This window comes from Aricia agestis, chromosome 18 (genome assembly GCF_905147365.1).
Source record: "Aricia agestis chromosome 18, ilAriAges1.1, whole genome shotgun sequence".
NCBI classification, from domain to species: Eukaryota; Metazoa; Arthropoda; class Insecta; order Lepidoptera; family Lycaenidae; genus Aricia; species Aricia agestis.
The window spans coordinates 4158470-4173599 of NC_056423.1; the positions used below are offsets into that span (position 1 = coordinate 4158470).

At 35.6% G+C, this 15130-nt stretch overlaps 2 protein-coding genes across 2 annotated transcripts; one reads left to right on the forward strand and one right to left on the reverse strand.

Moving 5' to 3' along the window:
- Positions 1 to 7514: 7514 nt before the first annotated feature.
- Positions 7515 to 8314, reverse strand: LOC121735858 (proteasome assembly chaperone 2). Its single transcript, XM_042126823.1, has one exon. It carries the CDS (start codon positions 8265 to 8267, stop codon positions 7533 to 7535), a length of 735 nt encoding a protein of 244 aa, XP_041982757.1. The 5' UTR covers positions 8268 to 8314; the 3' UTR covers positions 7515 to 7532.
- A 262-nt stretch (positions 8315 to 8576) lies between these two features.
- Positions 8577 to 10881, forward strand: LOC121736023 (peroxisomal biogenesis factor 3). Its single transcript, XM_042127056.1, has 2 exons — positions 8577 to 8816; positions 9031 to 10881. The coding sequence occupies exon 2, from the start codon at positions 9235 to 9237 to the stop codon at positions 10354 to 10356; it is 1122 nt and encodes a 373-aa protein (XP_041982990.1). The 5' UTR covers positions 8577 to 8816; positions 9031 to 9234; the 3' UTR covers positions 10357 to 10881.
- Positions 10882 to 15130: the final 4249 nt, after the last annotated feature.

The following is a 15130-nucleotide window of genomic DNA, read 5'->3' on the forward strand; positions in this document are numbered from 1 at the left end:
TTTGAATTTTTTTAGGTAACTTTTGAACATTATAAATAAAAAATGGATCTCTTATTCGAATAGTAAATTTGTCGAATAATAACATTCCCTATATGGATATAAAAATCCCATGAATAGCTGTTATGGTCATATTCAAACGCCATGGAAGATAACATTACTTTTATGGCGTCGTTACACCGATATTGGCAGAAGCGATAAAGGCCTATTTGTTACACGCAGCCCTATAAGGGCTCGAGATGAAAAAAATAATGTGCTTTTTTTTTCTAAACGTCATAAAAAACAAGAAGTAATTACGTTTAGTTTATAGAAGTGAAAAAATTGTGGTTCCAGCCAGAGGCGACGCAAGGCGTGGGCGACCGCCCACGGTCTCCCCTTGGACCACGAGGTTTTTTATTACGTACGTACGTATTACGAGTTGAAAAAAAAATATTTCTCTCAACAAATCCGCGGGGCTAAAATGGTAACTTTTAGCAATTCCTCTCAATCAATTCAGCGACGATATTACGAGCAATATCGTCGGTGATTCATCTAATTTTGTAAAATAACGTCCTACGTCAACGGCAATTCAATTCATTAGCAGATTCTTAATTGAAACTGTATTGCCATTCTGAAAAACATAAAAACGAACATGACCGGTTTTTTTTTCTACATTTATTTATGATTTTATGAATGATCCACGAAATATTTGATATACTTAATTGTTATATTTTATGTATTAAACTGAACATTTATTGTATATTTGTTCATTAAAATCATTTTATAACTAAAAACAAAATGTTGTTTAATAATTTCACCATAATCTTCAAATATCGTTATATTTTCGTAACGTTACTGCCGCAAGGGCATCTATGCCCATATAACAATATGAAAATTTAACCGATACTTGAAATTATTAATTTTATGGAAACATAATATGGTGATTTTGATTTAAAGAGAAGTATCCTAAACATATGCTACCAAAAATTAAGATTTTGCACCAAAGTATGCTATGGTTCCGAAGATACTAAGAGAACTCCGGATTCCTTATAGATAAAAGTTTGGGGGTTCCGGCGTTGTTTTACGAAGAAAGCATATTAATATGCTACTATGTAAATTACATTCATCATCATCATCATCACTACCATCACACCACAGACCAATTATTTATGTATAATTGACTGAATTGACTCTTGAATCCCATAAAAAACAGCGTGTCTGCAGTTTTTAGTTCTCATCTGAACGATAGATGGCGTTGAGTGTATCAAATTAGCCTAACAAATAAAAAATACAATAAATAAATGCACCATCTAGTAGACTATTTTTAAAACACGTTCACAAAATGCAAAATTCTCCCAAAGATGTCGCTGATTAATTTTAATCGGAAATGACATTTATTAAAGCTTTCTTAACTCTTTTAGTTTTTGGCTCTTTTAAAATATCTATATCTTTTTATAAATATAGATACTAAAAAGTTTTTCTGACATTATGTATTTCTATTGCCGCTGTAATACTAAATACTAAAAACAAAATAAATTAAATATTTAAGGCGGGCTATATGTAGCTTCACTCTGCATCCTCTATCAGTTGTATCACGGGGAGTGCTCTGAGGAATTGTTCGAAATCATACCTCCTGCAACTTTTCGCCATCGCCCCACGCGAAAAATAGATTCGTCATGTCTGTCTGTCTGTCTGTCTGTCCGTACGTATGTCACAGCCACTTTTCTCCGAAACTATAAGAGCTATACTATTGAAACTTTATAAATAGATGAAGTCTGTGAACCGCTTTAAGATTTTGATACAAAAGTGGAAAAATTATTAAAAATTTTAGGGGTCCCCATAGATACAACTGAAACAAAAAAATATTTTTTCATCTAACCTAAGTCTAAAAAAATATATGATGTACATTACTACAAAAACTACCAACGGGCAACGAAAATTGGTTCGAACGAGATCTAGCCAGTAGTTTTTTTTATACGTCATAAATGGTAAACCTTAATTTAACTTTCAATAAATCGACTGAAATATGAAAATAAATCAAAAATTTCTTAATTTCATAAAAATAAACCTTATTACTGCTGCGGAACCCTTCATGGGCGAGTCCAACTCGCACTTGGCCGGTTTTTTTCTTCGGGATAACTGTAGGAATTTCGTCCCCCACAGGCAGACAATAGGAGTTATGACAGATGCTAAATCCAGTGCCAGACAAACGCAAAAGTTGTGCCATGGCCAAGTAGTTGATAAGCCACAAAATCGAACAGAGCACCCCCGTACACGCTGATTGATTTGTGGTGTACCAACAAAAATTTTCCTTTTTCTAGCTGTACCTTGAACAGAAAAAAGTTTGGGGAAAACTGGTCTAACATACCGGTAGAGATTTATTTTTCTTACCTAAGTATGTACAGCCAGCTTGAGACAGGTGTGCTTTGAATTTTAATTTGTAATAAGTATCACAGAGCGAACATTCGCCTCGCCATAGCAAAATTTATTAATTAAATGACTACGTTTATAGAATATTTTATAATACCATAAAGAATACACCAAGTGAAATGAAAATCTCTATATTCCCTTTATTCGAATACAAAGCTCTGCAGTATACATTCTTTCACACTATGATTTCTTTACGTCCGCCTTATTTGAATTTCTATTTAGCTGTCTCGAAGAATTCATAAACTCTTCTATTGTTCCAGTATTGTCGTGAGAAAATTGTTAATAATTTTAGGTAACGTATAGTAAATTTTCTTAATTTGTTTTAGAATAAAAGACGTGAGTGAGACGTGAGACGGAAGAATCCAATAACTAACAGTAAAAAATGCCGTTTTTACATTTAAAATGGAGGCTTTAGGGACGGAAAAATGTTTTGAAATAAAAAAAAACTGTGCATTTTATGTTTAGCCCATATTAGCCAGGTGATGTAATAGATAAGTTACAAGGTTTGTCCAAATTATAAGGGAAATAATCGGCCAAGTGCAAGTCAGACTCGCGCACGAAGGGTTCCGTACCGTTATAGAGCAAAAATAGGCCAAAAATTGTGTTTTTTGTATGGGAGCCCCCTCAATTTTTTATTTCATTTTGATATTATTACTAAAATATTAAAGTATACATACAATCAGGAATATTATGAAAATTTCAAGTGTCTACTTGTTATTATTATTGAAATCGGGCAAAAAAGGCCAAAAAATCACGTTTGTTGTATGGGAGTCTCAATTAATTATTATTTTTATTTTGTTTTTAGTATTAGTAGTTGTTATACCTATCGGCAACAGAAAATCTGTGAAAATTTCAAAAGTCTAACTATAGCGGTTTTTGTGATACACCCTGGAGACAGACAGACGGACAGACAGATTACGAAGTCTTAAAGAGGGAACTCATATTATTATCTATAATAAATAAACGCTCAAAAGAGGGGTGTGGATGAAAAAGTCGAAAGCAGAAATTTTGACGGACTTTGCTTGGACATTTAAAAAATCAAATTAGTAGGTAGTAACTATCTTTGTCTGGCACATTACTAAATAACGTATCAGTCAGATGTTTTTTCCCCGGGGTCTAGTATGTCATGTCTCAGGTACAACGTGGGTACAACATTAATTAGTCAAAATTGGTCAAATAACTATTAAGTACTTATTGCCGGAACCGCAAATAACCAAACAAACAGACAATAATATTTACCCCAGTCAATCAATCAATCAAATCAGCCTATATTCGTCCACGGCTGGACATAGGCCTCTCTCACGAAGCTAAAACATGGCCACTCTCAATGAACGCCAAGATGGCGTTCTCCTGCTACGCATCCAACATGGACAGTGCCGGTTTTAGCACTACCGGGCACCGGCGCCCTGGCCGAGAATTCTTCGGCACCCAGGATGCTGGTATTGCTGAAAAAATTGGCGCCCCTTTTTATCTGGCGCCCTGGGCGGTTCCCCTAACGCCGCTACTGAACATGGGCCCGCAACGGAGATCGTCGTCCCACCTAGTTGGAGATCGACCTATACCCCGCTTACCCAACCTTGCTCTCCATTCCAGATTGACCCCAATAAAATATAATAATACTATTTTTGTATGAAGCCTCCAAATTATTGTACAACTAGCTGTTGCCCGCAACTTCGTCCGCGTGAATGTATGTTACTAAAATCGAGATTTAGAAAATTGAACACCTATCTACGACTATTTTATTTGGATCTATGTTACGCACTAAATTTTTAATTTACTTACATTCAAATACCCAGGAAACTTGAACCTCAGATACTTATCGTTTTGAAAAATCCTTTCTTCGAAGGGAAACAAATTGGAATTTGTTGAGTTAGACTGTTGCCAATAATAATTGTCACAAAAACACTTGAAGACACGGATTAAGTTCCTATAGCGCTGTCCACGATATCACCCAAAGACAATATAATCACTACGTTATATCACCGTAGTATGCGACGTCAGATTTACACTGTAGGTTGTCTAGCATTGTAGTTCTTTCGTTTTGGCAGAAAAAACTCTCCCCGAGAACATGATGAGAGGTTTATTCAAACATACTGCCTTCGGTCGTACATCCTACCATTTAATTTCTACCTATGTGCTCGACCAATGACCGACCAACTTAGATCCTAAAGATCAAGATCAAGATTAGATAGTAAAGTTTGACTTTTACTTTTACTTTTGTAACGAATTGAGATACACAGTGGTCAATAATTATATCCATCCAGGGTTTAGATAATCGTTTACGAATATTAGGAAAATATTTAAAGATCGACCTTTGCTAGAATTGGTAATTACTTTGGTTGTCATTGTAAATTTCGAGGAGTCCCTTTAATTCCATTACTTATAAAGTCAATCCGTGCCCAAAGGGTAAAAACGGGACCCTATTACTAAGACTTCGTTGTCTGTTCGTCTGTCTTCCCCAGGCTGTATCTCAAGAACCTTTATAGATAGAGTTCTGGATTTTTTTACAGATTGTGTATATACACAATCTGTTGCCGCTATAACAACAAATACTGAAAACAAAACAAAATCAATATTTATGGAGGGCTCCCATACAACAAACATGATTTTTTGGCCTTTTTTGCTCGATATCAATAATGACAACAGGCAGGCAGTTGAAATTTTCACAGAATCCTTAATAACATATTGTGTACTTTAATAATTAATAATACGATTAGAATATAATTAAAATTTAAGGGGGGCTCCCATACAAAAACACAACTTTTGGCCTATTTTTTCTCTATAACGGTACGGAACCCTTCGTGCGCGAGTCCAACTCGCACTTGGCCGATTTTATTGTAAACATGGTATCAAATTCGGACAATTTATACAACAAAAAAATAATTTTGAAAATCTGACCACAAACAGCAAAGTAAACATTAACTCCTCGTTTTTTTAAATTCGGTTAAAAAAAGTATTTAAGATGTTGACCAGGGATGTAAGGTATCATCATGCCAAATTTCATTGAAATCGGTCCAGCGGATTCAGAGATTAGCCTGTACAAACAGACAAACAGACAAACCGACAAACAGACAGAGAAACAAAAAATTCAAAAATAGTTAAAATGTGTTCTATTACTCTTCTAACATGGCCCTGACTCGTTTTTTCAAGTTTATTTTCAATGTACAAAAATTTTACCTCTACGATTTTATTATAAGTAGAGATTAATTAATATGTTCATGGGCGCCGGCAGGGGGGTGCCAGGGGGTGCACTTGCACCCCTTGGGAATCTCGATATCAACAGGAATTATTGAAATAAAAAGCATTTTGTAACCCTATTACCATGCCGTTAGCCAGGCCCGGATCCAGGGGGGGCGAGAGGGTGCACTTGTCCCGGGCGGCAAAGATTGGGGGCGGCCGGAGGCCACCTCCCAATCTTTTGTCGCTTTCTTCACCGCCGCGTGCAACGTCAACGTTGTTTCGCAGAATTCAATCTGTTTTTAAAAGACTTGAAGGCGTCCCTTGTTGCCAGGGACCTCGGCGTGACTTCTCACCGCCGCCACTTCAATTCAACAAAGTTCCGTGGAACTCGTTCTGTGGTTAAAACCTATGTGACCATGAAAATTATTACCTATTTTTGCTTGGAGGGCGGCAAATTGGGATTTTGCTCCCCCCTTTTTAAAACGTAGATCCGGGCCTGCCGTTAGCCGTACAAGGATAGTTCGTAATGTTTCGGCATTAAATGTTTTATGTTGACGTAAATAGACAGTCACTGTTGTTCGTAAAAAGTGAAAAGAAAAGAACAGAAAGAAAACTAAAATCTGCACCCCTTGGAAATTATTTCTGCCGGCGGCCATGCAAATGTTCCGATCATAACTTTGGCCGACTAGCCTACTAGCCGATTAGTCGGTTACAAAAAGCCGACTAATCTTATATATAAAAATGGATTTTCAAATGTGTTAGTCGCGCTAAAACTCGAAAACGGCTGGATTTTAGTCTTAAAATATTCGTAGAAGTCCAGGGAAGGTTTTAAAGTGACACGAAGTTCACCGGGACAGCTAGTCTAATAGTAAAATAAGATGTCGGATAGTCGGCTTTACCGACTAGTCGGCACATCTCTTATAAATTGTTATGAATTTTAATCAGAACGAATAAAGATAAGTTTACTCAAAAATACATAATATTTTTTATTACTTTGTGACTAGTAGCGCCATCTATTATTATTCGCTGGACTGAGGCGCTTAATTTCATATTTTTTTAACTGTATGTTACTTGCATTTTATGTATTATATAAACTTATTATTTAGAAATAATATACTGCAATTATTATATTAAATATTATAAAAACTTAGACACAGACAACTTAGGCAAACCGTAAGAGATGTGAAATATCAATATACACAGCAAAAATTAAGTTCTTGTGTTAATTATTAAAATATTGTAATAGAACATAGGGTAAAGGTAAAACACCATGTATCGTTCATTGTAATAGTGAATTATCTCCATGCTATTAAAGAGTTTTGTTATTAACGCGTCAGAAAAAAACTACAAATTTTTATTCAATGCTTTAAATCACATAAGCTTTAAATTGTAGATAATATCAAATGAAATATTATAATAGTATATAGTTACTTAAAAAAAGACGAAGTTATTTTAATGAAACGAAAAATGGGAAAATAAAAACTTTTTTATGTTATGGAGTTACACCACCATTACAATGACCGACACAAATAATAATTATCATCAACATACTGTAATGAGTATTATTATTATTATTATTATTACTAGCCTATAGTGTCCCACTATGCAAAGGCCTCCCCCAGGATCTTCCACTGTTCTCGCTCCTGCGCCACCGCTGGCCAGCTTGGCTGGTTTGCCTCCAGCTCGTGACGCCACCTTTTTCTAGGCCGGCCTCGGCAGCGGCGTCCATCTCTAGGTGCCCACTCTGTTGAGACCCTTGCCCAGCGGTCGCCACTTCAGCTTGGCCGCCTTGACACCTATGTCCTTGATGCCCATTTGGGAGCGCAGTATGGTGTTTCTTATTATATCGAGAAGCTTTACTCCTAACATACTGCACTCCATTGTTCTTACTGTAATGACTAATGAGTAATAAAAAATAAAATTCCATGTAATTTTTTAAACATATTTTAATAAATATCAATAGGTGGTGGTCTTCCAAACAATAATTTCCAAGACACTGGCTGTATCAACTGCGCGTTTACATCTTTCTCAGAGAATATAGCATTCAAACTATTTAAAAAGTACACCATTTCATAAGCGTCAGGAATATTATCTCCTTCGGAACAATACTTATACAGAACTATACAGGGTAATGATTTTTCTTTGCAAATTTTATAAAAGAGACATGCAAAGCCTCCTCCATAGATCCTTAATTCATCATCTACTGATTCGTGTTCTGGAATATTTATGCTTCTTAAATTCTTCTCATAAACACTAGTTCCGAGGAACCTAAAAGGTGAACTCATAATGTTCTTCTTTTCATGGGCAAAACTGCTAGTCAGGATGACAATGTCCCTTATTTGTATCTTTTGAAAATGATTCGCAAGGCTTTCCAGAAATTTTCTTGCATATTTGCACATTAGTGGTGCTCTTATTTGTACCACAATGATCAATTCTTTCTCAGACTTGTACATATCGCAGGAACCACAAAGGTTATTTGATTTTTGATCATATGGATCCTGTCCAAGAACTGGTATCAAAGCAGGAGTATAAAGGGATGCAATCTTCTTCATCCTCAAGGAGGAAATCAACAGGTCACAAGCTAGCTGACCAACATTTCCAACAGCCACACTAGGAATTATCACGGTATAGCCTTTGAGACTATGTTCACCATTGTATTTCCACTCCAGTTTGTCACTCATTTTTTATGACTTTATTGATATTAAACTGTTAAAATAATAGCTTTTTAAATATTTATAAAACACAAAATGTCAAATGAAGAAGTTACAAAAATAAACAGTCATTCAGACTGTTTATTTTTGTAACTTCTTCTTCTTCTCCAATATCGAAATATCCCAAGGCCGAAGGCGACCCGCGGGCCGCGACAGCAGAATACAAAATGTCAAAGTAAAACTTTTAGCCTCTTGACTCTTCACATAAAAAAAATATTTGTCTTGTCAGTGTCAAAAATGCAAAACTGAGCTGCCAACTGCCAAGTGCCAAATGTGGAAAAAAATCATTTCTTAAATTCTTACGATCGTGTTTTATGTTGGTTTCTGAATAAGGGTACCTAAAACTGTATATTTTCGACCAAATATTACTAATGGTTGTGTAATTAAACCACTTAATATAATTTCGATGCTGAAGTTCCAAGTATTTGCATAATATTTTTAATTTGATTATGACAGAAGTCGACAAAGATCGAGAATTGGAAAGCTTCTTATTTACTGAATCAAAAGTATCGATAACAGGTAAACTGTATAATGCATATATTACTATTCGTCATAGGTTTCCTTTACCGATAAGAAATCGTTATGTTATCCTTATTTATTATTAATTTTGCCTGCTTCCCGCTATCCGTTGATATAAATCGTTTAATACGTGTATATTGTGTCTTTAACCTTTGGCCTTTTGTATCATGTTTATGTTACATTGTTTTAAATTTAGTCAAATTAAACATTTCAGGTGCTGGACCACTCACTAATATTTATTAGAATGTGCATGGGACACCCTTCATCTCCAAAACTGAAGTATGCATCATGAGATATGTTGTGAGATTAATTGACGCCACTTTGATAACGAAACATCTTATGAATACAAAAGTCTAGTAGAAAAGTATACACTAAAACCAAATTTCAGTACCAATAAAAAGATTTGAAGCAAGCAACAATGTTTTCATCAATAAGGAATTTTTTACATCGCCACAGAAGGAAGTTCTTCGTCACTGGAGCTGTGATCGGCTCCATATATCTGTTGTTGAGCTATGCACAGAAGAGGCTGAGAGAATGGCAAGAGAGAGAAGCCAAAAAATTCTTTGAAATGACCAGAAAGAAACAACATTTTGAAAGCACTGAGCGTACATGTAATCAAACTATTCTTTCTCTATCAAAAATAGTTTCTGAAAGCATATTAAACATTCTGAATACGGAAGAAATTGTCCAGAAACTTCAAGAGAATCCCGACAATAAGCTTGCACTATGGGAACAAATGAAAATTATGATATTCACCAGAATATGTGCACTGGTGTATGCTTTATCTATACTTAATGTTACTTTAAGAATCCAACTTAACATAATTGGAGGTTATCTATATCGAGACTCTGTACGTGAAGAGGGTCCTTCTATGATTGATAGTGAGTTGCAGGCAAAATATTTGTCACTCTGCCACCATTTTGTTGGTCCGGGGGTGGAGGACTTAGTGAAACAAATCGAGAAGGCTGTGAAAAGGGTTGTTGATCCCATATCATTAAAGAAAAAGATAACTGTGCAAGAAGTGGAACAAATTTTCTGGTCAATACAAACTATTCTTTGTACTGATACAGAGAATGGCGATCCTGTAAAGAAAATGGTCCACTACTTAGTTAACCATACAGAAATAAATGAAGCAAAGTTTGATACACTCGTTAAAGAGACGATGGATATCTTGGAGACTGATGAAGTCATATCCATATCTGTATCAACAGTCAGTAGGAGCTTTTCCTCCGTTGTCGACGAAGTGGCTAACTTGTTTGTCTCAAAATGGGTGCCAACAACTAAGAATCATCTCGAAGCTGTCGATGACCATATTGTTACAAACGGGGCTTTAAAATCTGGTCCCAGTCAGCCGTTCATCGACGTAAACCAAGTTGACATGCATTTTGTGAAACTGTTACCAGTAGTAAATGAACTCATAACAAAAAATACATGTAAGGGTAACACTAACATTCCAGATTTGCTGACCCAACAACTCACATTGAATGAAAAGTTGAAGTTGTTGGGGGCGAATATATATGAACTGTTTAGTAGTACATAATTTTATATGTTAGTGTAATTATCACAAATTATTTTATGCAGTTGGTATATAAGTTAAGATACTAGCACCTAGACATGATGCGGCAAGAACAGTGTTGCATTGGACTATACGGTAAAGCTTGCAATTGAAACTCTTACAATGTTTATATTTTTGTGTACTGATTAAAGTTCAGTATCCTAACATATTGCAAGGAGCCTTTGTAAAATGATGCAAATTCATTACACTTATACATTTTGCTCTCATCAATCTTTAATTTCGTTGCTTATGTAATGCATTTAATGAGACCAAAAAGTTATCAGGCACTCAGTAAAATATTGATTTGGGCATTCAATGACAATTGATTATTATTTATTTTCTGACTGTGTGAAACCTTCTATTAAGTATAATGATTCTTTAAACAAAAGAATAGAGACTGCTAAATCGTATCTTCATTTTCTCTCTAAAAACATACTGGTAATGGTTAGTTTGTTTATATTGTTTTTGGGTCTACATGTGACTTGTTTAAGTATATTTTAAAATTACAAACTATATTTTTTTCATTTAAATCCACAATTCTTTCGTATGTCAAGAAAAACCGGCATATTTTAAAGCTATATTAAAAATATAAAAATGAAATTTAAAAAATATAAAAATGAAATTAATCTATACTTACCTACAACTTTAATCCAATTACTAATTAGGTATATTTAAAGAACTATTTTGGAACACTACATTGTGTTGAATTTACATTTTTGATCTCATTTAAAATTCTCGCCTCAAGGCCAGAGATAAGCCACAAGTAGCAGATACAAAAGAAATAACATGTTGGCTAGTGATTTAATATTTAAATTATATAATTTTACTAGCTGACCTGGCAAACGTTGTTTTGCCATATAAATTATTTCTAGTATCAATATAAATTATAAAAAGTAGATAAAAACCAACTCTCAGTACCTACTTGTACTATTATCTATTCTGTGCTCTCAGGTCTAACAAATGTACACTACTAACAAAATTTCATTAAAATCGGTTGAGCCGTTTTTTTATGTAATAACTTAATAAGGGGGCAAACGAGCAAGTGGGTCACCTGATGGAAAGCAACTTCCGTCGCCCATGGTCACTCACAGCATCAGAAGAGCTGCAGGTGCGTTGCCGGCCTTTTAAGAGGGAATAGGGGAGGGTAGGGAAGAGAAAAGGGTAGGGGATTGGGCCTCAGGTAAACTCACTCACTCGGCGAAACACAGCCCGTGGCATTTCTCCGGTCGAGTCGGCCCATTCGTGCCGAAGCATGGCTCTCCCACGTTAAAACTATTGGACTTATACTTTGGAGGATTTTGCGCACAAACACTGACACGAGAATTTTATATAATAATATTAAGATTGCCCTTGACAAACTGCACCTGGATACACGTTTTTCGACTGCATTATTTATTACTCTATGATTATAGGTACTTTATTGACGCTCTAGGTGTAGCTCAGCTATACTCAACTTGCGGCCCGCCGGGACTTTATCAGTTATGTGAAGTTAAACCATTTTGAAATTCACGCCCATTGGCTAAATAGTGCAGTGGTCTTGTTTGTGGCCCGAGTCACCAAGACCAAAACGTGTTTGTAGCCCGTAAAAAAAGGTTGAATACCACTGGTATATCTAGAGTTCTCGACTCTAGAGCACGGGTCACCAAATGGCGGACCGCTAACCCGTTTGCGGACCTCGGAACATACCAACTTGAACTACAGAGAATGCAATTTTATGAAAATTCGAAAAAAGGAGGGACGAAAGAAGGCGGAGAATAAAGTTTATTATTTCCGTAATAGCCTTTGTTACATTAAATTTTTTTGTTTAAAAATATGTAGACCGCGAAGATAATTTCATTTCTGAAGATGGACCGTGAGCGAAATTAATAATTGGTGATCCCTTTTGTTTCGTCATTTTAGGCCTATTTATATTGTAGATATCTAAAGAAACTTGGTTCTGTCTTATTCTAATTAAAATTTAAAGAAATCTCACGGAAAATAATTTTATTCTCCTATATTATTAAAAAAGCAACGATTGCTTTAATAAGAATTTGTTTGCTATTTCTTTCAGCGTTTTGGTCGTATAGGGACCGTGCAGAAACTATAGAGGGCGTCGTAATTCGACAGCAGCGACACGATGCGAGTAAAAGAAGTAACTTGTGAGTGACTTTGGCTTCGCATTCTCTTTGACCCCGGCTAGTTTTTATGTGTTTTTTATATGTTTTAGACTATAAAATGATTTAATACTTACACTCCCAAGTTGCCACATGCGGCCGCGAGAACAACAACAGATTTCCAAGAATCCGCGATCGAAGGATTAAAGTAAAAGACTAGATGACGCCCGCAACTCCGTTGCGCCAAAAATCATTTATCGCGCGAGAACCGTACATTTTCCCGGAATAAAGAGTATCCTATGTCCTTTCCCGGGGCTCAAAGTAAATCCATACCAAATTTCAGCAAAATTGGTTCAGCGGTTTGGGCGTGAAGTGCTAACAGACGTCTATACTTTCGCATTTATAATATTGAGTATGGATGAGATTCTAACCGTAAACAAAGAACGAAAGCGTAAATAAAAATGTTTAAGCTTATCTAGTTATCTAATAAAATAAAACAAGTTCACTAAAATAAATTCTTTTATTTCATCAACCTTCTGTGATTCGCTCGATACCATCTTTACAACTTTTGTCTGTCACTATTTTAACTAGTGTACCTCATCAGTGTAAACACTATATTTAGTATTCTTGAAATAACACTCAAAGACTGCACTATTAATAGTTTTCCTATTTGAAGAATCATCCTTTTGAGAACCAACACATTGACAAGATGATTCAAGATAAACACTATTACGGAGTACTATTATATTATATTATGTGCCTCAGTGTTGAATTCCTGGCAGGACTTCTCCAAATTATCCTTACTTTTGATGCAACTTGTTGCATTCTAGTTGATGTCTTTGAAATTCTTTTTTAAAAGTTTTTTTTTTTTCTTCTCCAGGAAAAATTGTAGGTATATAGGTATATTATATGCCGGATAAGATAAACACTATTACGGAGTACTATTACTTATATTATATTCAGTGTTGAATTCCTGGCAGGACTTCTCCAAATTATCCTTACTTTTGATGCAACTTGTTGCATTCTAGTTGATGTCTTTGAAATTCTTTTTTAAAAGAGTTTTTTTTTATTTTCTTCTCCAGGAAAAATTGTAGGTATATAGGTATATTATATGCCGGGTGTACAGGATTTTCCGATCTTGGCCAATTAAATGAGCGGTGCATAGGTATGTAAAATTTAGATGGAACCTGGAAGCCAGTTTGGATGTTTACTGAAAGAAGCAACGGTTATAGGTTAGGTTCATATTGTGTTCATCTAAATGAATTTACGGTTATAATCTACAAAATTCAGCGTTTTTACGAGTCTACACATAAAATTCATGGAACTTTTTAAGTATGTACTTACGTATGTTTTACCGGCTTTTATCCATTTCTTTCGTTTTTCAATAAGCCATGGCATGTGAATACTTTTGGCAGGAAAATAGTAAAATTTTAGATCGTTCGATTTGCCTTTATTTTTCTTGTATGTATTAGAACATCCAGGAATACAACAATGCTTGAAAATACTCAAATTTCTCAAGAAATCCTTTAATTTTCCGTAGCTCGACTTGAGCTTGTCAATAAAATTTTCGTAAAAGTTTCGGCTACTCGTCACTAGTGGTAGTGTCATCGCTCTGCACGGTCCCTATTCACAGATTTTAGAAGTAATCCTGTTCTGAGGTCGTATTATTAGGATAATATTATTATTATCTAAGAAGTAAGTAAAGAAACGAGCGTAAGGGTTATTAATAAGTTGTGTAGAATCAAAGAAAATAATTATTAATTTATAGTCGGAGTCGGATCGGACCTACGTTATTTGGTGGGGTAATCTGAATAACTAATAATGTTAGTCGCGATTAGCGACTGTCGACTTTCCAATTATAAGAATGTACTCTATGCTGTCGACTGGGCTTGAGAACCCAACCAAGTTACGAAGGTCCGCACCCTGCCTGCCTGGGAATCAAATTATTTGATGATTTGTACTATGTTAAGTAATGTCGCGTTATGTCAAAGTTCAAACCCATATCGACCGATCACAGCTAACTTTGAATTGACATAAGTCGACCACATGACGTAGGTCCGTCAACTACCTAGGAATTAATTTCCTCGATGGTACATACGTTTTTAAATTTTAATTAACAACACGAAATCTCATAAAACTACTTTTAGGGGTTTATTTTTGATAACAACTGCGCAGTTTAGAGATCAGTTCGTAAATTATCATTATACTGATGTTGACTCCAAATAGTGCAAATACCATAGAAGGTCTAAACCGCGAAGCTAGTTACCAATTTCAAGGTTTTAACGAAGATTAGAAAAATCGAAGAAAGCTATATTTAAACGCAGTGTTACGTTCGCTATGTGACGGTACGGGTTTTCTAGAAAAACAGAGCTGGCGGGGATTCTGTGCATGAGCTTTCGAAGGCTTTCGCTGAAGGTTACTGTACAGTCGGCACAATACGTCACGTCAATGCGGGGTGCGCTGCGAGCCTGCGACGCGACGATTTGCGCGCGCACTCCGCCCGCCAATACCGACAGAAAGGCACGGCAAACGCGCGCCTTCCGCGCACACCCGATAACCAGAAACATTTCGTGTCCAGTGCAATTGCTTGTGATTTGTAAAAAAAAAAGTGCATTCCAAATTCAAAAATCACTTGAAAATTCAAGTTTCAACATTCCATATTTTGA